Source organism: Penicillium manginii (assembly GCF_028828005.1).
Source record: "Penicillium manginii strain IBT 31320 chromosome Unknown utg000004l:1.0-7231830.0:1.0-7236170.0, whole genome shotgun sequence".
NCBI lineage: Eukaryota > Fungi > Ascomycota > Eurotiomycetes > Eurotiales > Aspergillaceae > Penicillium > Penicillium manginii.
In genome coordinates, this window is record NW_026643105.1 from 5,907,269 (window position 1) to 5,932,032 (window position 24,764).

The window sequence follows — 24,764 nt, forward strand, 5'->3', positions numbered from 1 at the left end:
ACATTTACGAAAATATTGTGTTATAGTTATAGATGGTCCGACTTATCCTACTGATTATGACACTCAGATATCATCAAGTGAAGGGCATTCTTATGATCTGTCGCCGCAACTTCCGAAAACGCAGACTGGTATCCAGCTTCTAGCTAATAAAAGCCGCGGCGCATTACTTGGGATGTACTACGATGATCCACCGGGTACTCCTAATCATCTCAATAGCTTCGGAGTATTCTCCTCTGCTTCGCTAGCTCAAGATTATCCAGAGTCCGTTAAACTAGTCTTTTCTTGCTGCCGTCCCAAGTCTTCTCGTCTCAAATTATCTATCTGGGAACAATTCAGTTCATACGCTATTCTCGACAATATCACTTGCGTAGACACATTTTCCGTGGGTGTTCGTTGCACGGGCATGATTCTGACCGGACATCAAAAAGTGCTGGGTTAATGGCTTGAAGACGACCCATCGAAACATGTTACATTTCACAAATTAGAACCCGCTTGCCGACAGGGCTTGCGATTTTTCCTCTCGAATTCACAGGGGAATCTTTACTTGGACCGAGTGGAATTGCGATCATATGAACGCAGGCTTCCTGTTCATACACCTGGTCAAATCATCGTCGACGCTGATTGAACGGTGAGTACTTAGTATGCCTCGGACTGTATAGCCTCGGACTGACCTATATAGGATACAATTATTTGGCAATTTTCATACTCATCAGATGTGATATACTGTAAGATATCACGATATTAAAATTCAAGTGGTGCTGCACTGATGCCAGTGGTGTCACGATAGTATAGTACTAGTACTATGAGCCCATGTATTTAATAAAGCAGGCAGATAGATGTTGAATGTACTAGTAGGTACCTACGTACCGGATTTCCCATGCAAAGTCTTGGTTTTCCCCTTCCGTTTTAGTGCTCAGTGAGCGCCGCTTTTGCTCACCGAGTAGATCTGAGCACGTCTCTGAGCGCGCTGAGCGGATCAGTGATTATCACGTAACTACCCTGAGCAGCTCTCTGATCACTCTGATCTGCTCAGTGAACCTGATCTGAGCGCTCTGATTTGCTCTCTGAGCATTACTTACATAAGAGCCAGCAGTCTGACTCAAGCACCCCAATAAAATGCAATGCACTACCACTCACAAAAGTCCCTCGCCATTTTTAGAATGTCTCAAATAGGCCATCAAAAAAAGGTATGTATCATGAACAGCTACAAAACTTACATAGCAAGCATAGTAAGTAGGAGCAAATATACCAAATAGATCACCTTATTATCCTATGAATAAAATTCTGGCTGTAGTCTGCAAGCTCCTAAGAACAATTTACCAAGTTTTCTTAGTATACTGTTTCCTGTATAGGTTAAAGACCAGAGAATTAGAGAGCTAATTTTCTATAATTTCTAATTAAATCTATATATATTCAAACTATTTAATAGAAAAGTTGTTTATAGTACTATAATAGCCTTATTATAGCTAAATACTACTAATAAAGATAATTTTATAAAGGGTAACTAAGAGGCTAATTAGTAACTAACTAACTAGGTAAATAATAGAAAATAAGACTAGTATTTATTCATAATATTTTTGTTGGTTCTGGATATTTGGCTTGTTGAGTAAATAACTTCACCTTCAGGTTGAACTGGAAGATTCCATTCTCATGTTGATAAAGGAGTGATCAAGGGAAAACCTCTTTGGCTTATATAAACAGAAATTGGGTTAATTTTTCAACTAGGCAGTTTGGCCGAGTGGTCTAAGGCGATTGACTGTTCGTTACCCCACGTGATTCCACTTACATGATCATCCACTAACACCCAATCCAGCGAATGGTTGCAATCTCGAATTGTCCACCCGATATCAATTCTCTTCGGAGGCGCAGGTTCAAATCCTGCAGCTGTCGAAATCTTTTTTTTTCTGCCTTGTGACCATTCCACGTACCCCACCGCCGAGTGGACCATCTACCGCGCAAACACTATGTCAAGTGTATTTTACAATGGTTGGGGGGGCGGGTTTATGGCTCTTTCTTTGTATATTTCCTCTATAATTTGATTTAAAAGTATCTAAATAAGTCCAAAAAACGTCGTAATATAGCTTTATGAATTAGAAATCTATGTGTTACTAATAGCTTCACTCTAATATTTGTGAGATTTCACCCAGCAATAAATATTCTATATGACCCACATGAGAGAGTATCTTGGAGTCTGCCACCTTTAACTGAGAGCCCTGAAAATTATGGCACAAGATAATAAAAGATAGTCCGGCGTTTATTGTGTTCTGCGGCAAATTGGTCCATCCAGAGATAATTTGCTTTATGGATGCAAATATGGAATCTTACATAAGATCTGGCAGTTTGGCCGAGTGGTCTAAGGCGATTGACTGTTCGTTACCCCACGTGATTCCATTTACATGATCTTCCACTAACTCCCAATCCAGCGAATGGTTGCAATCTCGAATTGTCCACCCGATATCAATTCTCTTCGGAGGCGCAGGTTCGAATCCTGCAGCTGTCGAGCTATTTTTTTCCTCTATTTTTATGGCCAGGTGCCATACATACATATCCTTCTATCATCTAACCAGGCCGGGAGGCGTAACGTCACTTATATAATAATTACTAGTTAGTTAGTAGATATACAGACGTAGGAGTATCAAGTGGTTTGATAAATTTTGCAACGAACTGGGATACTGCCTTTACATAACTCCAGTTATATGACCCACACCTTATTCATCTGTATGATAACACCACTAATAGTATCTCTCTTCTTCTTTTTCTCTAGCTTTCTTACTTTTTGTCTAATACTACACATATTCATATTGCATCGAGTCCTTACAAACTTAGTTGATATTAGATTTTATACAGTGACTGTAAGAAGCTCAGGCACGAGGCACTCGTAAGTGGAATATGAGACGAAAAATTAGATTGAGGAGAGCGAAGAAGAGTCTAGGACACAAGACTACATACAAATAGGCATAGATGCCTAGGTGAACACCTGAGGTATCAGTGCCGCAATAGCATAGTAACCATCGGGTTTGTTACAGTGACAATAATGTAAGTAAGCTCTTGCTTAGGCCTGGGGTTTAGCTATTTGAAGAAGTTTGAACCTCTCGCGATAATCAAGCTTCTGAGCGAAAATGATGTTTGGAAGTTTTGGGTATTCCATAAGGTCACATCCAACAGACTTGAATCTTCTCAAGACATCATACAAGGCCGCTTCTGTCACTGTTGGGATTTTGGGATCGACAGAGCGAAAATACCCGGTGCCATGTCCGCAGACTTGACATTTTAGATGGGGGAGTAGAAGTTTGGGTGGGTCATGGATTGTCCAACGCCCCCGATGCATCTTTTCATGCCCACATGACTTTCTCGAACACCGGACCTGAACCTCTACTTCACAATTCTCCAAATCTGACCCTGAGCGGAGCAGAAAGTTGATAGGGGCTTTTTCGTTCTTCCCTTGGGGGGTCTGTTTGAAAGCTCTTGTCCGTAAACGTGTGTAGTCCTGTCGAGGATTCACAGGGACAAGAGATACATTTCTCCCTCGACATTCTATTCGACCACAAGTTGCTCTCTCATGCTCTGTGATGACATATTTGCCTGGCATATCCTTTTGGAAACGCGGGAAAGCATCATCCAGAGAAGGTTTTTGGCATACAGAGCACTTTCTTTGGATCACTTTGTCAGGGCTCCCAGGAACTGTCCTACTTCGTCTCATTTGACCCCCTGGCCTCGAAATTTCTTTGAGATATTGCAGTATTACCGTGACTGCAAGGGAAGTGATAGAGTATGTACCCAAAGGAAGTAAACTTTCGCGATCTTCTTTCCTCCAGCTCAGAAGTTGAAAGACTGTTTCCAGCGTATCTCGATTCGATATAGATTCGCCATTTAATCTCAGACCTGCCTGGGCTTGCATCCACTGGATAAGCTGACGTGGAAGGTCTTCCCAGCTGAACTCTTCCGGTGTCGTGCTCGGGGAGGGTTTTGAGCCGCCAAATAATCGCAGAAGCTCACTATCAGCAAGGTCTTGATAGACCCTTTGGAAAGACAAAATAGTATTTGCCAGGCCCTGAGCTCTCTCTTGTTCGAGGCTTTTCTGCAAATCACTTAGCTTTGGCTTGCCGAAACCATGTATTTCGATTAGCTCACCAGCTGATCTTGCGGAATTTCCTGTTTGAGCTTGAGCTTGATCATTGGCTGCAGAGGTCCCGCGAAAGAGTGAAGTATTCTAGTCATTTCTTGGATCTTCTCATCTTTCCGACGATGCTTTTCTTGATACTTTTCTGGGAAGACCCTTCTCAAAGCCTCAAGGAATTCCCAGTTGTTTGCCTTACATTGTTCCCTCTGTTCCCTAGTAAGTTGATTTGCCACCTGACAGGGGGAACAAGTTTGGAAATAGTAGACGGTGAAATCCTTCCTATGGCCAGCTAGACGCCTGGCCACCGTTAAAGCTAGATCTTGAGAAATTCCATAGTCCTTCCGAGCTTGAGGACCAAGTTTATGAAGACCAGACCTTACAAAGAATTGTGGGTGCCGAACGTAAAGGATAAACCTCCTTAGATGTTGATGGTCCTTATCAACCTCGAGATATAGCCTGACGGATTCAAGCTTGCTCCAGAGGGGGAATCGAATCAGTTGGGAGCCTAACTCTCTTTTTATCTCTTTCCAGACATCTTCACCATAGCAAATCTCAACAATCGCGGCCATGTTTTGTCGAAGCTCACGTACAAAATCACGATGTGGTTGATAGAATTCATCTGTGTAAAACTCGACAAGATCCTCTGATCGCCCTCTTCGGCATATCTGATCAAACAAGAATGCATTGCTCGATGAGAAGCCACTTTCGTTTAGTAATCTTATCGTTGGACTGGTGGGGTCGTCGACAAGTCGATCTCTGGGGTCTGCGACGTAGTAAGTAGGATTAAGAAGGTGACATGCAACCAAAGACTCCATAGAGCCACTTGGTGGTATAAGGTCTTGGGTTGACCTTTCTACCCCTCGCTTGTTCCGAAGAGCTATTTCTCGGTCGCTGAATTTCGCAAAGGCTGACTCCAGGTTCCATTTCGTCTGTCCTAGTGGGGCTATTTCTGGTCAGTTAGGACTTCGTCAAAAAGGATAAATAGAAAGAGATAGATACCAGGAAAAGAGCTGCCGCCCTTTCGGTCTTGATCGAAGAATCTGATGAGAGCCATGTTTGTATCCATATTTGATGCGTCAAATGTCCCGAGAAAATTTGTGGGATCTTCAAGCCAAAGATTCCCAAAAAGATGGAAAGGACGGGTAAGTGGATCTGTCATCTTCACGTCCATTGCAAGTGAGATAGAGGGAAAAGATAGGGTGGGGTAGAAAGAAGCCGATGAAGATCAGAATAGTTGATGTAGGCGAGACGAAACGGATGTTTTTGGCCGTGAATACAGATCTTTTTGAGATAAGTGTGAAAATTGGCCAAGCTATGCGACTGGGAATGGATCTGGAAAGATTGCAGCCGCTGTAAGGAGCTCAGGCACGAGGCACGAAAGTAGATGTGGTAGCAATAACGAAAGTAAGAAGGAACTACAAACAAATGGGCCTAGATGCCTAGGTGAACACCTGAGGCATCAGTGCCGCAATAGTAATACCATCGGGTTCATTACATTTTCCCTCCCACATAAGAAGCAGTGTCTCGATACTTCAGTCAGAATAGTCCAGAGAAGCGATATCCAGAGTACTAATTTCCATCCTATCACCACTAGTATTACTATTACCGGTGCTGCCGTACTAATTGACCACATGACTTGCTCTGAGCTGCTCAGTGAGTCTGATTCTGAGCACCCTCATTAAAGCGGCGGCAGCTAGAATAGGAAAGCCCCACATTGCATGGGAAATATGTTAGGTATAGTGACCTAGGTATCTTTGTGCAGTACAGCCCTGGAGGGCTTATCCTTTTTTTTAATTCGACAAAAACGGCCAAGAATAGTAGGTTAATCTATGTCTGCCGCAAAAGTAGCCGACGACGCTATTACCAGGCCAACAGATACCTAGGTATAAATAAGTGATTTATTTTGGTAAACTATAAGTAAAAGGACCTAACATAGTAGGATTTTTCTGGACTAAATCCAGTGCGGTATCATAGGTTATTGAACAAAGACCATATTTCTTTTTCCAAGACTCCAAAGCAATAGCTTTAAGAATTCAAATGCACCCGAAATACCATGTTTCCACGCCAAACAAACTTCAAATCAATTACAATTGGGCAATGTCGTTCAAAATCGAGACCTCCTGACCAGGCTTGAAGGCAGGCAGGCCCATATAAGGGCAGCCGTCACAGCGGAATGCATCACCGAGTGCGCAACTACCGCAGGATCCTGTCTTGCCCTCGACAGTGAAGTCGACTTCGGCCAGATCGTCCGTCTGCAGCTTCATAACATTCAGACTCTTATCGGCGTTCGCCCGCCGCTCCTTATCCTCCGCTTCAAGTCGGTCTGCGAGACCGCAAGTACAGTCCTTGCAGGCTCGCCGCCTCCGGCCGGTCTTAGGTTGACACTCTGGGGCTAGGGAAATGGTTAGCAGTCATTCCAAGAATGGACATGTCTATGCAGAAAAAAAGACGGTAAGGATAGATGTGGAACATACGCGGCATGATCGGTCTCGTAAAATCTTCCTCGTCAATAAGAGAGTCCTCATTAATCAACTCGTCGTCATCATCATCCCGGTCGTGATTGTTCCCATTTAAATCATTTGCTGTAAATCCGGTGACTGGCAAGCCCACTGGTGGGGCTGACGCTGGCGCCGGAGCAGTAGTAGTCTTCTTCTTTCTATTCAGGCCGAACTTAAGCGGAATGGCAGTGGCTTGTTCAAAATTGGGCTTCTCGAAACCATTGCCAGTCTGCACCAAGCCCGCAAGAATGGCTTCCATGGCCTCCGACGCATCCAGTGCTTTATCTTGTGTTTGAAGTTGTGCACCAGCCTTCATGGCTGGGACGAGAGCGGTGTACACATCTCGGGTCAAAAGCTTTAAAGCTTCGGCGCGGTGTGAGCCATCGGAGTCGGTGACAATCAGGACGAGATCATATGTGTTGGTGGGAAGAGAGACGAAACCGGCGGAGAGACGGTCGAGCATTTGGAGATCGGTGGTTGCGCGGGGGTGGGCGGAGAAGAGGGCTCGTAATTTATCCTCTTGGGTAGCAATGGAGGGGGGAGCGAGGAGGAGAGTGCGTGAGGTGACGGTGTCGAACGACCGGGGCGCGGGGGCCATGTCGAAGTCGCTGTCACCCGTGTCAATGGTCACGAAAGAGGGAGCCATGGCTAATTCGGTATGAAGGAGAAAGAGCGAGGACAGGGAGGAAAGGAAAAGTGCGTCAAGTGAGGGGTGGCGACATTTCTGATAAAAGATAACTTAGTAAGCACCCATTTATAATCGAGGGTGGAGTTCGCAGGGAGAGTTAGTACCTTAGGGTACTAGTAACCCCTCCGCTAATCCTATCAGCGGCCAGCCATTAAGGATCTCCTACCCTAACGCGGTATATAATCGCGCCGTGATCGGAGTCATCGGACATGGTCAACACTGTCATTCCTCTGTACCCTAGGGTAGAACACTAGTGCGGGGGCGATTATCAATGCACCCCGCGTGAATGGCTTGGAATGTAAGACTTGTACGAGTTGTTACCTTAGTTGGTACTACTTGGAAGTAGGCCGAAGTACTGCAAGATTTACATAGGTACTACTAATATTACTACTGCTACATAAAGAACCACAAGAATATCAGAGTAGACAGTTATACTGGTATATTTTAGTTTTCCCAATGCGCCGAAACTCCTTGTCTATGCTGGTATCAATATCAATACAGGAAAATATGTGACAAGCTATATGTGGATGGAGCACGCTGGCAGTCATCAACTCGTTAAAGCCCCGCGAGCCACTAACGCTTGCGCTCGCGGATCTTCCACTTGACTCCATTCTTGTTTGTGCCTCCAATCATGTTGTCCATCTTAGCCCGTTGCCAGTCGACTTCATTCTCAGCCGCCTGAATCTCGCTGAACTGCTTGCGTAACGCAGTCAATTTGTTGTCCCGGGACTCGACGGCACGCTTGCGAATCTTGCGTGCTCGTCGCGCCTCAACAAGCGCTTGCCGTTCGGCGGCCAATTGCTTCGGAGTCTTGCGAGTGGATGTTTCCTTGTCAGAATCCTCTTCCATGGCATCTTCATCCTGATCACGCTTGTTCTTCAATGTTCGCTGTTCGCCGCGGTCGTCGGCAAAGACTACTCTGCGCGATTTCTTCTTCTGTGGTAGGGCATCGAAGTCGAGATCATCCAAATCATCAAATCCACCGAACTCGTCGTCGTCTTCCTTCACTTGTTCCTTTTCTTGGCGCTTCTTGCCCAGGGCATCGTTCATGCCATCCTGCAGCTGCACGTCGCGCTCCAGGCGCTCGATTTCGCGGTGAATACGCTCTCCGGCGGTCCGAAGATAGCCCTTATCTTGGGTCTTGAGGAGTTTGACAGCATCGTGGCTCAGCCCGCGAGCCGCTGCAGAATCTCGCGAGACGCCAGTGCCTCGTCCATGTCGTCCCTGCACATTGTTCTTGTCGCCCATCATACCGAAGTTGAACTCATCAGGATTGCGATCGCGCGCCTTCTCTTCGAGGCGCTTCAGCTTCGCCTTCTTGTCATTGTAGTCTTTCGCGCGGAGCGAGTAATCCTATCATGCAAATATTAGTACTGTTTTTCAGGTTTTGACTTTGTTCATGCTAGGCAAAAGGCAGATTAAGATGGGCACAAACCTTGTGCTTCTCGAGAATACCCCATTTTTCACGGCCCTGGAGCTGGCCACGCTCGCGGTGGTTTCGCCGCTGGACGGCATTGCGCATAGAAGACATTTCGAGCGGTTGTCACGTTTCCAGTCGAAGAGGGTGGGGAAAGACGAAGATAAAAGTAAAAATAAAATATCGAGAAATTTCCAACGACTCTGGAAGAGATGGAAAAGTAGAGCTGGAAAAAGGGCCCACTAACGACTTGAGTGGTGTGAGTGTGAAGTAGTCTGGAGGCTTTTTTTTTTCTGCTTCCGCCTTGGCTCTCCGCCCGAACTTCGGTTGCTCGCGCTCCGCATCAACACTCCTCTTCCCACCAGGCCCCCTCATCGTCCGTGGAACCCAATTGTTTTAACCACTCGAGTCTATACATTCACCCGAACTCCCTTCCAGCTCTCGCTAGTCCTGGATCCGATCAATCGCTGCTGTCGCCCCGAACAGCCGATTAAGCACCCCCGACTCGTAGACATCTGATCTGCGGCTGTCAACCTCACGATCTCCGCACGAACAAGTTCTCGATCCTAATGGCCACACCATCGACATCCTCCGATGCCTCGTCATCAAATACCGCTCCCAAGAAGTTCAACTTGCGGAACCCACTTCCTCTCTCAGCTCCTCAGGAGCAAGAAGTGAAAGCGCTCTACTACAAGCGTGTACGAGGCCACTGCGCCCCCGAGATCAAGGGTATGTGGCATCACTTCTCCTGCTTTCAATTACAATTTCCGAGGCCCTTGTTTGGCATAAATTCCACGAAACCCGAACTCGGCCGAGTCGTGCCACGTGCCTTCCTGCCCTTCAGCCAGGCCACCGTTTGAATGAACAATTCGTTAACAAACTTTCTGCAGCTTTTGCTGAATGCGCCGTCAATCGTACCGTTACTGCCACTTGGGTATGCCGTCAACAACGGCTAACCATGAACTCCTGCATGTTAGCCCACGCCACCCGAGAGGAGGAGGATCGCGCACGCGAGGAGTGGTTCTCAACGTATCCTGACCGACGACGTGTCCGAGATGAAGAATTAGCACGTGTCGAGAAGCGCCGCGAGGAGGTGATTCGGATGATGCGGGAAGATGAGCGGAAACAAAAAGAAGCCAAGGAGAGGTGATGCTGCTTGGGCAATGTCTTTTATTTTCATGGTTCATTTCTCTTCCTCATAGCCGGACACATCTCTGGTGAGTGTATATCTTCATTATCGGTTTCGGCGTCTGGGCAGATCTTCGCTGCTTGCATTGCTTCTCCTATCAATTCAAAGCATCCTTGTGGGTATGAAACATCAAGCTTGGAAAACCGAAAGGGGTCTCCCGAATATCGGTCTACCGCAATGCGGGCGCTGGCGAGATGTCATGTTTGGTAGGAGATGTTCCAGCTTCTCGAAACTTACTAGAGCCAGATCATCTCCGTCTCACAAGCAGCCAAGCGTGGATTTCGAGTCCCCGTGTTTTCTCTCTCCTCACGGCGTATAAATGGTGTATTTTAGGCGTTTCTACGGGCATGTGTTGCATGATCTTCCCAATTTTGGAGCGATGGGATGTCATTTTATTATGTACATTATACATAGGATCCATTTCTTGTTCTCATTCACTAGATCATTCGCCAGGATGTCTCTTTCTCCTTATTTTCTTCTTATCTGGCGCATCACTATTCCAATGACAACGTGACTTAAATAGCCATTGCGATTCGTATGGAATCAATGGTCCGACATATCCTCCCCCAACCCTGGACCCCGGTCTTCTGCCCAGGTCGAGATGGTTGTAAATTTGAAAGATGGGAAAAAATAAACTCCAAGCGCCAAAGAACACCGTCCACCCAAGATATAGTTGATGAAAGCCTGACATGGCCTGCAAAGGAAAAAAAGAGCGGTGGTTTAAGCATCATTCATCTTCTGGTCCTCATCTCCATCGCCAGCCTCTCCCATGGTAGTATCCTCGCCAAAGATGTCCTCCATCTTTCCATCGCCATCGTCCTCATCTCCTTCGTCGTCGTCTTCCCCCCCAGCAGCGGGCCCTGATCCAACTTGCTGCGACGCGTCGGGCATATCCTCTTCTCCCTCACTATCCCACTCGTCTTTCATATTCCACCCAGTGCCCGTAAGACAGAATCTCTCGGGCGGTAATCGCATACCTCCAACCAGCACGCTCTGGTTGGCGGCGGGAGGCGCACCGTTGGGGCCAGCCGCGGCAGGATCAAAGCCTCGGTTGACACCCGGAAGAGCAATACGATTTCTCTCCGAGGCAACCTCCATCAAGAACTCTTTCGGTAGACCCGTCTGGAACTGGTAATGCAAACGCGACGCAATACTCAGTCGTAGGGCTGGCAATGACACACCGCTCGTCTCCGTAGACGCAGCACCCTTTCCTGTAGCTCCAGTATCTCCCACGGCACCTGCATATCCTTCTGTGGCGAGATGCACTGCGTCTGTGAGCACATTGGAGGTGTATCGGTATGCGAAATCGAGGAGTTGGAGGGGGACGCGGTCTTGATATGCTGTTACGCCGAGCGAGGCGAGGAGCATGTGCACGAGTCGCACATCACGCGGACGTCGCGATTTACCGCTATCTTGAAGAGATGTGCCGGGGGTTTGGGGTAGCTGTGCTGTTGAGGTGGTGGGTGCTGTTGCGGGTACGGTACTAGATGCTTGAGCGGAGGTGGTCGCGGCGGGGGCAGATACGCCGTTAGCTGCTGAGGAGGATTCAGCTGGTGGTGTGATAGGTTGAGTGGCCGGCCCAGAGCCTTGGGTTTGACTGGGAGATGCCATCTTTGTGAGTGTTCGAATAGTGACGCCGCGGTGAGGGACAAGTCGCCAAGGGTCGGTGGTTGGTCGGGATGGTTGGATGCGATTCAGAATGAGCAGGTGGTAACTTGAGTATATCCAACTACCGATACTGCGGCATGCCTCCTGGGCTAGGGTGATTGGTAGCAGACGGCGTGAACCGGCGTTGATAGTCGGGACTGCTGGGAGAGATCGCGATGGGGTTTCGCTGATGCCGAAAAGACCTGGAAGGAGCTCCGATATTGCGCTAACCGCTTTAGGTAATCACTATAGGTTTATTGCGGGCAGCTGGGAAGAATTTCATTTTCATTTTAAACTCTTCTCTTGACGAAATAATTGAAATCAGATGGTGCCATTGTGACAATGGACATTTCAAAGGCTCTCCCTGATTAAAATTTCCTTATCATTCATCACGATCATATCACAAACTAGTACTCTCAGTTACAACTACTAACTAGTACTGAGTCAACGACAAGTATTACTTGAAAATATTGAGATAGACTTGGATTTTCAATGAATATGTGGTGAGAGTATGTGGGACACTACATCTTTTCTTCTGAATTTCCTTCGAAGGTTCACCCAGGGCAAAACATAGACGTTATACTTCTAAAGTACTGTACGAATTTCTTGCATAGCCTGAAATCCCGCGGCGGGCGGGCATTCCATGGGCGGGTCATGGACACCCACACAAAATGACTCTTCGTCGGAGGGACTAGCCTTCCTCCACAACCCCAGGCTCTTTAGAGACAAAGAGAACCATGGCGAACTCCAAGTAGGCTCTTAAATGCAGCAGTCGGTGTGATAATATTTACTGACCTGCCGCAGATACGAGTACGTCAAAGACTTCGAGCAGCCAGACGTCCTGCTCCCCAGTACATGGATTGTCGTGCGCATCGATGGCAAAGGGTTTCACAAGTAAGATACTCCTGTTTGAATATAATTTCCCATAAAATTTATCTTACGGAACTGATATCGATCTATAAAGGTTCTCAGACCACTATCAATTCACCAAGCCCAATGATCGCCGTGCCTTGGATCTGATGAATGCTGCTGCGGTCGAGGTCATGAAAGAGCTACCGGATCTATGCATCGCCTATGGAGTTAGCGACGAGTTCAGGTACCGTCCATTGCCAATTTCACCTTATATATTTGCTGACAAAAATCACAGCTTTGTCTTCCACCCCAACTGCCAACTCTTCGAGCGGCGGAGTGCGTAAGTTTATTCCAATTCTGCATATCGTTTTGCACATTAGTCAATGGGCCAATGTTGTTGATCGAACTATCTCTTTTCCAGAAAACTCGTGACAACTATTGTGTCAACATTTACGGGATACTACATTCACAAGTGGTCAGAGTACTTCCCCTCAACGCCTCTTCAGCCACCCTACCTGCCTTCATTCGACGGGCGGGCAGTCATATACCCATCAAATGGGATCTTGCGAGACTATATGAGCTGGAGACAGGTTGACTGTGAGTTCACCTCGAGTTTAACATTGGTATGTTAAGCGTACTAGTATTAAGCTGATTTTGTGTTACTAGGTCACATCAACAACCTCTACAACACAACATTCTGGATGATGGTTCTGAAGGGCGGTATGAGCAACACTGATGCTGAACAAGAACTGAAGGTATGCAGTATTCAACAATAGCGTTATCTCTTTTAAGATCTTCGACGAAGGACACCCGACTTACTTTACACAGGGAACTGTATCTGGCGATAAAAATGAAATCCTCTTCAAGCGGTTTGGAATCAACTACAACAATGAAGAGGATATCTATAAGAAAGGCAGCGTTCTTTACCGCCAGGTGCGAACATCCACTTCTTCAACTGGTCCAACATCACTAACAAATTGTTTCAGTTCGAACTTCAAGAACCCGAGTCAGCGCAGGAAGGAGAGGTGGACAACAGCGCTGTGCCAGAGGGAAAGCAATCGAGGTCACAGCAAGAGAGGCTCCGAAAACTGCGACGGAAAGCACAGGTCGTTGTCGACCACGTTGATATTATCAAGAACGATTTCTGGGAGAGACGACCATGGATCCTATCTGGCAAGCCGGGCAAGCTACCAGCTTAAAGTTGAGACTCGAAAAAAAGCAACGAGGTATGGAAATGACTTTTTGGTTGTATTCGTTATTATCACCAAACGAAATGGGTATCTTGATCGCGAGACGATGCGAGAATAAATGCACATGTAAGAGACTATGTATCCAACACTTCAAACAGCGTAGCACAAACTCCAATTCAATGTGCCGCTTTTGGTATCATTGTATCATCATCAGACTTGCAAATCAAGCTGTAGTTGACGACTTCTTTTCTCTCTTTTCTTTCTTGTCCTTCTTGTCCTTCTTCTCCTTTTTCGAGTCAGAATCCCGACCTTCTTTCTTGGACTCCTTTCGCTCCCGCTTTTCCTCTTTCTTTTGTGATTTTGAAGGCGCTTCGTCTGTTTCTGTGGTGTCTGCTGTAGATAGAGGTGTCGGATAATCTTCTTCGGGAGCCGATCGTTTGAGCTTCTTGGATTTCTTCAATTCCTTGCGAATCGCCCTCGCTTCCTTTTTGGCCTTGCGTCTAGCCCGACGCTCCTCTTTGCTCTCCTTCCGCTTCTCCGATCCAGATGTCTCGCTCGACTCTATCGTATCCCCATCAACCTTCCGTCGCTTGCGCTTTTCCTCTTTGCGCGCAGCTTTCTCTTCCTTTCTCGCGCGGCGGTCGGAGTCGTCCTCGTCAGACTCGCGCTTTCGCTTGGACTTCGACTTGGATTTTTCGTTTGGCTCCGCGATTTTGGCCTCGGTCGTTTTCTTTTCATTGATTGTTCCGGCTAGACCTGATCCCCGCACGAAGTGTCGATACAACTCGCTTGTCAAGGCGTTATTCGATCGCGCGGATGTGGCTTCATAACTGTCGTCGCCCACTCCTTTCAGGGCATCTTCGAATCCACGGAGCCACCACTGGTTTGTAGGGTCCTTGGTGGTCTTTTTTCCAACACCGTGATTGTTCTGCTTGCGCGCAACGAGAATCGGCCTCGTCAGGCCGAGGCCACCGTGAGGGCCAGGACGTTGGTTTGGGTTCAATGGGTTACCGGGGCCGGACCAGCCGTGCCGCATAAGATAGGCTTGAGCGTCCATTTTGCGGGAGGCCGGGGGAGAGGTGGCGAGGTGGGATTCTGGGCTGAGGGTATGCGGCGGAATCAAGTTGGAGGGAGCACGATTGCAGAATCTGCCGAGTTTCGAGTATAGGGGAGGTCGGGCGTTGAACTGTTGGAACTGGTATAAGTTCCAATAATTATTTCTGTACAGGTCGGGCTTTGCTTCAAGGGTTTGTCGTCCCTTGCGAGGAGTTTGGAGAAGAAAGTACCGGGTAAAGCGAGAAAAAAAATCCTAGGGTCCACCTGGGGCGCGGTTCCTGGCTGATAAGAATTTGTCGACGCCTGAAATTACAGGCAGGCAACATTGCTCTGCCCGATTTCCCCAGCTTTTCCCTTCCTACCCAGGCGAGTAGAGAAAGATAGTACATCTACAGCTAGCGGACGTTGTCTATTTAGTATAAAGGTTTTCCATCCCTACCTCAGTAGTATAGACTGCTTTGATCCCGAGATCGCGCTCTGTCAAGTTCAAGTACCTTAGGCAGCATGCTATTAGGTAGTACCTACTAGATGAATATATATTCCGGCCTCGCAGGGAGTAGTACTAGTATCACATCATGATACTACTAGTATGAAGAGAACTTGGAAGAAATATATACCTACCCAGATACCTATATTTACACCTGGGCACCTGCGGGTACGTTCTCGCCTTGTTTACTTCTACCTACCTACCTACCTAGGTAGGTAAGTACTAGGTATTTCATAGTTAATCTTTTCTAAGGTTATTTACTACTAGTACTATTATAGTAGTAGTCATATCATAGTTACATAGGTAGTCTACTACTATTAGGTGATTATCCTACTATGATTTCTAAACGTAGTATGGAGGAGCTACGAAAGTGGCCCTGTAGTAAAAATTCACATTTTCCCGGGAGGTACTAGTTAGTAGTAGTAGTAGTAGTAGTAGTAGTAGTAGTAGTAGTAGTAGTAGTAGTAGTAGTAGTAGTAGTAGTTAATAGGGGCTGTCGCTACTATGGAAAGCACAGAAAGCTTGGAATACTACCTAGGTACCTAGGTAGTAACTTGAAGAAAATAGCATAACTATTCTGAAGAGACATATTGTCATTTATTTTTAACAACCACCAACTCCCAATGCTACACAACAGCAGACAGCAGCACTCAGATGCGTCCACCCGCAACACACTAGTACGGCTTAAAGCGTCCTTGGTCCTTTTGTTTCTTGTCCTTCCGCGAAGTCTTCGCAGATCCAGCCTGAGACTGCGCATCTCCATCCTCGGTGGACTTCCAGGCCCGTACGTATCCATCCTCTCCACCAGTAAAGACGCACTGGCTCTGATAATGCATTCACAATCAATAACCCGCCCAACCAATCGAGCGACCGAAGAGAGAAAACTCACCTGCTCATCGAGATAAACAGCGCGCACAACTTCATCACCATGCGCACCAGGAAGACGCCAGGTGTTATCCTTATCAAACTGCCACGTTGGACTAGATACCAATGGGACCAGATCCAGGCGCTGATCACTGCAGACAAGCAAAAAAGAAAGAAAAAACGGTCAGCCATCTCCAGAAAGTTTAAAATGAATGGAGACACACGTGCGGGGCAGGGGAACAGCTTGCAGCTGTACACATACATCTTATTTCCGGCCGCCATATACGGGCCCTGGCTACCGATGCACAGTTGAGCAACGTACTCGCAAGCCAGAGGCTCCCGCACATCCCCAAACTGCACGGGCTCGGGCCCTTCCCCAGGCTCGTCTGGGTCGGTAGCCGGGTGCACAGAGAAGTCCTCGTCGTGGCTGAGAGCAAAGATGGTGCGATCGGAAAGGAAGCCGGCATGATGTATGGAGCCGTGGTTGATGACCTGCACCAGGGCTTCGTCCTCATCAGTTACCGTTGTATCGTAGATGTTTACGAGCCCATCCGTGCTGCCGGATAGTAAGATATTGCTGCGGCTCGGGTGATATTGGAGCTGTGTACCACCGGTCCCACGCAGGGTGCCGGTGTCAGATTAGCCTTTTGCATTCATTTATTGGGGACGAACGGATCCCGCCGGATGTTTGAGCGGGGGATGAACTCACCTCTGTGATATCATCGTTGTGGCTCTCTACGTATTGCAGACGAGGTGCTTGTGGCGATCTGATATCCCTGCGGACGAAGGTTAGCGAATTGATGATTGCCGAGGTCACACACGAGGGTCTGGATTGGTGTACAGCCCGATCAAATGACAGGAAAATATGATTGATTCAAGAGCCGACATACCAGAATGCGACAATTGCTTGCGATGAAACCAGTTCTGAACCGGCTACGATGGTGTTTGTCTCCGGGCTGCAAGCAAGCGAGAGGACAGCATTTTGTCTCGCTAGAGAAAACTTTAGTATTAGCCCAGCTGTATACAGTAGAGTCAAGCCAGTTTCACATGGAAAGCCCCGAGCTAGGATACCCTTGCATAATAGCGCAGAAATTCTCCGACGGCCGTTGAGCAGATCCCGGAAATGCAGCCTTCATCGAGGTACAGGGCATCCCAAGACGTCATGGCTTTTGAGGAGAATGAGACATAATTAGAGAGAAAAGGGGGGGAAACCTTACGCATTTCCATTTCCAATACCGTATTCCCGGCTCGGACATCCCATAGTTTGACTGTACCTTCCCGACCTCCAGTAGCTAGAAGCTGGGAATCCCCCGTAGGAAAGCTCCGCAGCGAGGTAACACCTCCATCGTGGGTTTTGTGTGAGACCACTGACACATGGTCAATATTGGCGGCATCGAAAACGCGTAAAGAATCATCGGATGAGATGGCAGCGAAGGAGCCTGGTGCTGACGCAGTGATGGAGTAGATGTAATTCTCCGCTGGCAGAGATAGCGTCGACGCGGCAATCGCTTTGAGAGTAGGCATTTCGAATGGCTTCTCAAAGTCCTCTAAAGTGGGCCTTTTCTTTTTAGTTCTTAATTATTTTCTCACTGTTTACCTGTCTCGTTTGCTTCTCCAACCACCAAAAAAAATGATAGCTCGGGGATGGAGGGGCGTGAGCACGGTTTAGCAGGGCTGAAACCGAATGTCACAACAGGCGGAGTTCGGCCGATCTGCAATGAGTTTAATGACGACGAGCGAAACAGTTGGACAGAGCGGACAAAGTATGAAGGATCGCCCAAGAGTGAACGGACTATACCCTGGAGGCCCTGATGAGGTCGGAGCCAAGAAAAAAAAATCCCTTTTGGCGGGACGTGGGGCTCCGGCCCGCCTACTACAAATGACCTGTATCTACGGAGTAGCCAGTAACTATGTAGCACTGTGTACTGGATATCTCTGATTGCAACTTCATGAAGCATAGTAATTGGCAAATCAACTGGATCACAGTTATTTCATTGCAGGTCCAGTACGGATTGAAAGCGGACCTTCGGGAACGTAGGGATTAGAGATCGGTTCCAGTGACAAGAACTGGGAGACATGCCGGGATTGGACCTTCAATATTAAAGTAAAATAAAATGGAATAAAATCAAATAATTTCCGAGAGTATGGAGTCAGTGGCCTACATCTCTCTTCTAGAAGATGGAAAGTCAAGTTCAGAGGCCGAACAAGACCGCTCATTCCAAACCTTAGGCAGGTGGAGCGAGGCGCAAACCTACTGTCCTCCGCGGAAGCCGTCGGCGTCATGCCATGGAAAATCCGAGACGAGGTCTGTGTTCAGTGGATGCAAGAAGGAGAGGGGGTGATCCACATCACATGGAGTATGTACACTCGTCAAATTTCTGGGTACTCGTACTCCATACACTTACATATGTTGCTGCCCAGTATATGTTGTCCTAGAAGCGCCGGATCACCTTCACAGTCGTCTAGGCTGCCATACCGGGGGGGGGGGGGGATGAGTGGGGACTGGAAGGGAGTCACCTCTGCTGAAACCGATCGACCTTCAGATGGGCAGTGCTAAGAATGTGTGTATAAGTACTTCTGATTGAAGAGAGTGGGCGATGTCGTTCAAGTTCAAGTTTTCGACAGTCATTCCAGGCGATTGGACCCGGTGCAGCTGTCCAGTAGAGGCGGACTGGGCCGTGGGAAGATCCATGGGTGCAGGGGGGGGGATAAAGTTGATACATTCGATGATTGCCCGATCGCAAGAACGCCGCACGGTCATTAGCGCAATGGGGGCGAGGCGGACTGGGGGGATGGGCGAGTCAGTTGGGCTGAGCAGCAGCTGGGTGGGCCTGAATACCCAGTGACCTGGTTAAGGGAACCTGGAAACTCTTGGGAAATGCTGACCAGCGAAGCGAACCGAGCACAACCACGGTGGTGTAAACCCGAAGCTCTGGGTAGCCCTGGACAGGGAGGGAACAGGGATCATTGATATTAGTAGGAGTACGAAGTAGTAGTACTAGTACTAGTAGGATTGGGATGAGGGAAATCTATGAATACCTAGGTATATAGTACTATCAACTGGGAATTATACATCAGCTATGGGATACCGAGTAGTTCAAGTTGTACTCTGTACTCTACATAGCGGGCATACCTACCTAGGTAGGTACTGATCATATTCTAATCTGCAATCATATGAAAAAAATAGTATTATCAGTATTATTAGAAGAGTAGTATATACCTGTAACTATGTATATCAGATCAGTGCAAATCAGACGGACCTCCCGCGTAAAGCAGTGGAGCCGTCGATCTTGAGACTAAATGACGCTAGGTCGGTATTGTAAAAGCCAGAATAGGCGAGATTATGTGAAATACTACTCCGTAGGAGTACTAGAAGTACTAAATAATCTAAGTACTAGACTACTAGAGAATAACGTACTTACTAGGGGGGTATTAGAGACGTATCAGACCGCTGCCCCCCCCTACGCTCCGATCGTCTGGGCCTGAGCTCGCTTCTTCTTGCTCTGCTGCCACTTTCTGAGATCTCTTCCCTTTCCTCTATATCCTCTACCCTCTACTAGTAGCCACATTATTGTTCTGCTTTGGAATCTCCATTCCCGGCTGTGTTATCCGCCCCCGCCAACCCAACTGTGGACTGAGTGGACTGAGTGGCTCCTAACTGTGTGGACTGGACCGTGGACCCTCCCGAACACAACTCAGCGGCTACACAACCTTAAAAACCCTCGCCCTGCTCGTCTTCCGTGGTTTCTATTAACCCCCCCCCTTCTTCCTTTCGCCCCCTCTCTCGAACCGTCCTTGGGATGTTTCTGGGATTGGTTGAGTGGTGACGAAGCTGTGTGTTTTCTCCGCGACTACCTTCCTCTCCGCCCCCAACTTGTCTCAGCCTTGTCCTTGTCCTCGACATCTTCACCCTCGCCCTAGTTCACTCGACCCCGATTTCGATCTCCATCCATTCTTCAGTTCCATCGCCTCGGGGCCTATCGATTCTAAACTTCAACGTCCACCCTTGCGTTTCAGCTGTCCTGGTTCATCAACTGCATAGCGTGCTTCGTGTTTGCCCCTCGGGTCTTGTGTGTGGTGGCTGGGAAGCTCCGTCGATGCCCTGGACCAATTCTCCCCGTGCGCGATCGCTGATCTCAATCCTCCTTCTCTGAGCCTCCGAAATTGCTCTCCTCATCTCGCGCACCTGCGATTTCCTCCGACTCGTCAAAACCCAACAACCATAACCCCTACACCAACAGCCAATCTCGACGTTAGTTGCCGCCCACCATGGCTTCTCCACCCCCGCAAAGCGATACAAGTCCGAGTCGACCCCGGCCAGTGATGCAGGCCGTTCGAGATATTATCACTCCCAATCGGTACCCACGAGCGAGCGGGCTCGCTCACGGCAGACATCAACGGCAATGGACATATATATGATCACCGACCGTGATCCTGCCGAGAAAGACCGTCGAGTTGCCGGTCGTTTTACCAGCAATGGGTCTGTCGCGTCTCATTCCTCGCAGGTTTCCCAGGCCTCGCGCCCATCTCCGCCAACGCTTATTTCCAATCGAAAGTACGTTCTTGATAACTTCGAGCTTCCTCCCACCCTTGACCGCGACCGCACCTGAGGACTTGACTGACTGACGGCCGTGTCTTTGTTGATAACAGAATCCCCGAAAAATACCCACCCTATCAAGAAAACGGGCGCCTGTACCATAGCTACCGTAAGGGAATTTATATGCTCCCGTGCGATGACGACGAACAGGATCGTCTCGATATATTCCACAAGCTTTTCACGGTCGCTCGAGTCTCTGATGGCTTAATCTATGCACCACATCCACCCAAATCACGGATTTTGGATCTAGGATGTGGAACGGGAATATGGGGCATGGAAGTCGCAAATAAGTACCCGGACTCATTCGTGGTCGGTGTCGACATCGCACCAATCCAGCCAGCCAATTGCCCCAAGAACTGTGACTTCTACGCTCCTTTTGACTTTGAAAGCCCTTGGACACTCGGAGAAGACTCATGGGACCTTGTTCATATGCAGATGGGTAGCGGCAGCGTTGTCAGCTGGCCAAGTCTTTATAAACGCATCTTTTCTCATCTTTGCCCTGGCGGTTGGTTTGAACAAGTGGAGATCGACTTTGAACCTCGCTGCGATGACCGTTCGCTAAGTGGGCTTGCTCTCCGCCATTGGTATTCCGCCTTGAAGAATGCGACCGAGTCTCGCACCCGTCCTCTGGCTCATAGCTCGCGCGAAACGATTCGCAATCTGCAAGACGCGGGCTTCACTGAGATTGATCATCAGATGGTCGGCCTTCCCTTGAACCCTTGGCACAACGATGAGCACGAGCAAAAGGTGGCTCGCTGGTATAACCTCGCAATCTCGGAGAGCATTGAGTCACTAAGCCTGGCCCCTTTCAGTCGTGTGTATGGTTGGCCTGTTGACAAGATCCAGCGCATTGCGGCTGATGTCAAAGCGGAAGCTTTCAACAAGGACCTTCACTGTTACAATATCTTGCACATCTATCAAGCGCGCAAGCCACTCGCGAATTAAACCGAGCAGGTATCCTTCCCTAGGATATGATGACGAAGACTGTGAGGGTTCTCGTCTGATGGCCAGCGTGAGACTAAGATAAATGAGCCCCGGAATGTTCTGATCTTGTTGTGAAGTCGACGTGCATTCTCTTGTGCGATTGCTCTAAGTCTCAGATGTGACCAGGCAATCTATGTCAATTCGCAGATATTCAGTCCCGTTGAATATTTTGACGCGGTGGAAGTAAGATCTTGCACAAGCAAGATGGTGTCGCAAAACATGCAATGCTTACATTGGCATCTGGGCGGATGTCATACTTCCCATGCAAATTCCCAACTCAACCAGGCGGGGGAAATGTGCTTTGTTTCTTTCTATTTTCTGTTTCCCAAAGACAACCCCAGGATCTCTTGCAGCCCCAGCCTTAGGCCTTCATCTCTCCTTGATTGCAGCACCCGAGGGTGGCTTGTGATCGAAAATGCAGCAAACTGTGCCGGCTTCATTCGCAACACTCGACTTGGCTATCGATGATCATGACTCACTTTATATCCCTGGATTTTTCTTGATGTTTTTTTTTTGCATGCTATTGTTTAGCATATACGGCGTTCCGGACCGAGCTTCTTTGTTTCGGCTTGGTGTATATACCCAGGTTGCTAATTGTACCTTGGCTCTCGTGGTTGAGTTTGCTAGCAGATAACTTAACAAGCCTTTGTTCAACCCACTCAAACATCTCTAGAGCTTTGGAAGTTAACGTCTTAGGAGAAACCGCCTGCTTTCAGTAAGACTTGGTAGTTTTTATCTTATCCATCGTGAGGGTATCTTAATTCTTGAAGAATGGAATCATCCTGTAGCTATCAATCCAACATGAGTAGGACTGGTTTCGTCTCTCCTGTCAGCTCGACAATTCCGACTTTACAAAACGCCATGAACCACCTGAACGCCATCATCCCATGCAAAGTACTGTAGCAATCTGGCAATACGCCGAATGATGAAACATCACAAAGCCACTTTTACCGTCGACGGTTTCGAGCCGCACCACGCGACACACCTTGAGCAGCAGGGCCGGAGTCTTTACCGGCATCACCGTTGACAGCTTCCCGAACAGTGCCGGGAGTCCGTCGTCGCATTGTACCAGGCCCAACAGCAATGATGTCTTCGCCACTTTCACTGTCTTCAATATCGAGGAGGACAGGTACACCAAAGGTGCCGGCCGCATCTACTTCAATATCACCCTTGACCCGGTCGAGAGTCACGACATCGGGCTCTTCATCTTCGAGATCAAGACGACGCTGGTGAACTTGTTCGGCGGGGTGTACGTCGAATTCGTCCTCGCGCTCCACGTACTCCACGTTCTCTTCCACCTCGCCGAAATCGGGCGCGAGGGCAGACCACTTCTGCGGACTGATAATTGACCACGTATAAACACAGCCGGACTCCAGGCCACAAGCGACAACCAACGGTCGGGATGGATGCCATTCCACCACGCCGAGTTCCTCGCGTGGTCCTTCGAGAATTTTCACCAGGGATCCATGTCCACGTTCCCAAACGTAGACGTCGGGGTTCATGAATGTCGTAGCGGTGACGAATTCGCCAGTCGAAGAGAAGGTAACGTGATTCCAGCTTAGTCGATTGACAACGTCTTGGAACTTGTGCTCGACTTGAAGTTTTATGTTTGAAGGCTCGAGATCGATACCGAGTTGGGAAAGATCGGGCATGAGGACAGTGCGAATGACACGATCGGAGCTGTTGACTAGTAAGTCTCGGCCGTTACTAGCGAGCCGAAGCAGGATGACGACTCCATTGCAGAGGCGCATGGAGTGTATAGTGGTGCAGGTTTCCGTCTCAATGATATTAATCCACCCCTTTGACGTTCCCGCGACTATGTGATTTCCAAATGCTGTAAATATGGTCACGCAAGTCGAATGCTTTGCATCTTGGGCGGCCTGTTTTGCTGCAACGGCCGGATCGATTTCTTCGCCATTTGCAGCCTGTGGACGAAGAGGCGCGGATGGTAGGATTCGTTTGATAGGTTTTGGGGAGGAGACGTCGACTAGAACGGGTTGATCTTCGAAAAGCGAGGCCACAAAGAGAAGGCTAAATAGAGAATCATCATTAATTTTTTGTATTGAGAGAGAGGTAAAGCATGGGCGAGGGAAGACGTACTGGTTAAATGGATGCAGCTCCGCGATGTACACAGGTGCCTCAAATCTGACTGTGCGCACACGCGAGCCATCTTTCAGGTCCCACAAAATACACTTCCAATCTTGCGATGAGGTGAGGAGATATCGACCATCTCGAGACCAGCTGCCGAAAGATATTAGCACCGGATGCCAGATCGGTCTCCTTGTCCTAAGTACCTGAGAGATTGAATTTGGCGGGTATGTCCTTGCAGCTTGCGCGCTACGCCGTTCGTTTCAATATCGAAAATGACAACCGTTCCATCGACCTAGCATAAATTATTAGTGTCCTGGTTGACCTCACACTCCTTAAAAGCATTGTTGGGGAGGCGTAATCACTCTTCCAGAAGCTAGATAGTCACCGGTATGGTCAAATCGTAAACAGGTCGCATGCCCACTCTCTGAAAGTTATTAGTACCAATTCACTGCAGAGATATCATGTGTGCATACGGAGTTTCTCTGTTAAAGTGTCAGGGTAGTCCTGTGCCAGGACGAAGGGGTCGATAAGAGAAAGGTTCATTGTGGCGGGCCCAGGCGATAGAAGTCGAATTCAAAGTCCACAATCCCCAAGCGCCTGAAAAGTAGGCACGTATTAGAGTGAACAAGCATTCAGCATATGCCGACCAAGCTGAAACAATTGGAAGCGCAGAATTGTGAATGTTTGCCTTGCTTGCGCCTGACAGGCTGTGTGGATGCCAAGCTGGGGCCGATCCTATCGGCCAAATGTCTATCTTGCTGGGAATCCCGCGATTCTGCCAACCCCACCGCCCACCCTTTTGGGTGCCCTCCGGCCCGTCGAAAACTCAAGCCCCATCAAACGGGTGAAGGTCACCTCGCCATCTCCCTTTCACCTATTCCGACACGACCACCATCCCCTCCGCCATCCAAGAATATCGCGTTCCGCATCGCGATACTTCTTAAGGAGATTTTCTCACGCGAAGCCATTCTGCGCGCCCCGTTTTCTCTCTTTTCAACGGCTTCGTGACGTTCAGGGACCTCAGGTCGCGGGCGCCCTCGTGGCAAGGGCTGCCAAAGGCCTCAGTCGGCCAGCTGCTTCCACC

General features: G+C 48.4%; 9 protein-coding genes across 9 annotated transcripts; 3 read left to right on the forward strand and 6 right to left on the reverse strand.

Annotated features, from left to right (window-relative positions):
• Window positions 1-6,204: 6,204 nt before the first annotated feature.
• Window positions 6,205-7,264, reverse strand: N7533_005906 (uncharacterized protein; the record flags this gene model as incomplete). Its single annotated transcript, XM_057102556.1, has 2 exons — window positions 6,205-6,512; window positions 6,595-7,264. 2 exons carry the CDS (start codon window positions 7,262-7,264, stop codon window positions 6,205-6,207), a joined length of 978 nt encoding a protein of 325 aa, XP_056962186.1.
• A 615-nt stretch (window positions 7,265-7,879) lies between these two features.
• N7533_005907 (rRNA-processing protein UTP11) lies at window positions 7,880-8,837 on the reverse strand (the record flags this gene model as incomplete). Its single annotated transcript, XM_057102557.1, has 2 exons — window positions 7,880-8,659; window positions 8,742-8,837. The coding sequence occupies 2 exons, from the start codon at window positions 8,835-8,837 to the stop codon at window positions 7,880-7,882; spliced, it is 876 nt and encodes a 291-aa protein (XP_056962187.1).
• Window positions 8,838-9,292: 455 nt separating this feature from the next.
• On the forward strand, window positions 9,293-9,873 carry N7533_005908 (uncharacterized protein; the record flags this gene model as incomplete). Its single annotated transcript, XM_057102558.1, has 2 exons — window positions 9,293-9,452; window positions 9,614-9,873. 2 exons carry the CDS (start codon window positions 9,293-9,295, stop codon window positions 9,871-9,873), a joined length of 420 nt encoding a protein of 139 aa, XP_056962188.1.
• A 759-nt stretch (window positions 9,874-10,632) lies between these two features.
• N7533_005909 (putative transcription initiation factor TFIID, 31kD subunit) lies at window positions 10,633-11,523 on the reverse strand (the record flags this gene model as incomplete). Its single annotated transcript, XM_057102559.1, has 1 exon — window positions 10,633-11,523. The coding sequence occupies one exon, from the start codon at window positions 11,521-11,523 to the stop codon at window positions 10,633-10,635; it is 891 nt and encodes a 296-aa protein (XP_056962189.1).
• A 773-nt stretch (window positions 11,524-12,296) lies between these two features.
• Window positions 12,297-13,610, forward strand: N7533_005910 (tRNA guanylyltransferase; the record flags this gene model as incomplete). Its single annotated transcript, XM_057102560.1, has 8 exons — window positions 12,297-12,310; window positions 12,364-12,453; window positions 12,524-12,655; window positions 12,707-12,751; window positions 12,833-13,008; window positions 13,078-13,166; window positions 13,240-13,344; window positions 13,398-13,610. The coding sequence occupies 8 exons, from the start codon at window positions 12,297-12,299 to the stop codon at window positions 13,608-13,610; spliced, it is 864 nt and encodes a 287-aa protein (XP_056962190.1).
• A 214-nt stretch (window positions 13,611-13,824) lies between these two features.
• Window positions 13,825-14,658, reverse strand: N7533_005911 (uncharacterized protein; the record flags this gene model as incomplete). Its single annotated transcript, XM_057102561.1, has 1 exon — window positions 13,825-14,658. The coding sequence occupies one exon, from the start codon at window positions 14,656-14,658 to the stop codon at window positions 13,825-13,827; it is 834 nt and encodes a 277-aa protein (XP_056962191.1).
• A 1,160-nt stretch (window positions 14,659-15,818) lies between these two features.
• On the reverse strand, window positions 15,819-17,532 carry N7533_005912 (WD40 repeat domain-containing protein; the record flags this gene model as incomplete). Its single annotated transcript, XM_057102562.1, has 6 exons — window positions 15,819-15,968; window positions 16,034-16,160; window positions 16,271-16,608; window positions 16,718-16,784; window positions 16,899-16,998; window positions 17,226-17,532. 6 exons carry the CDS (start codon window positions 17,530-17,532, stop codon window positions 15,819-15,821), a joined length of 1,089 nt encoding a protein of 362 aa, XP_056962192.1.
• A 2,879-nt stretch (window positions 17,533-20,411) lies between these two features.
• On the forward strand, window positions 20,412-21,550 carry N7533_005913 (class I SAM-dependent methyltransferase; the record flags this gene model as incomplete). The annotated part of the gene is made up of 2 exons (XM_057102563.1): window positions 20,412-20,563; window positions 20,659-21,550. 2 exons carry the CDS (start codon window positions 20,412-20,414, stop codon window positions 21,548-21,550), a joined length of 1,044 nt encoding a protein of 347 aa, XP_056962193.1.
• Window positions 21,551-22,536: 986 nt separating this feature from the next.
• N7533_005914 (Set1-mediated histone H3-K4 methylation subunit Swd1) lies at window positions 22,537-24,223 on the reverse strand (the record flags this gene model as incomplete). The annotated part of the gene is made up of 5 exons (XM_057102564.1): window positions 22,537-23,620; window positions 23,690-23,830; window positions 23,884-23,972; window positions 24,043-24,104; window positions 24,154-24,223. 5 exons carry the CDS (start codon window positions 24,221-24,223, stop codon window positions 22,537-22,539), a joined length of 1,446 nt encoding a protein of 481 aa, XP_056962194.1.
• Between the last annotated feature and the right edge of the window lie 541 nt (window positions 24,224-24,764).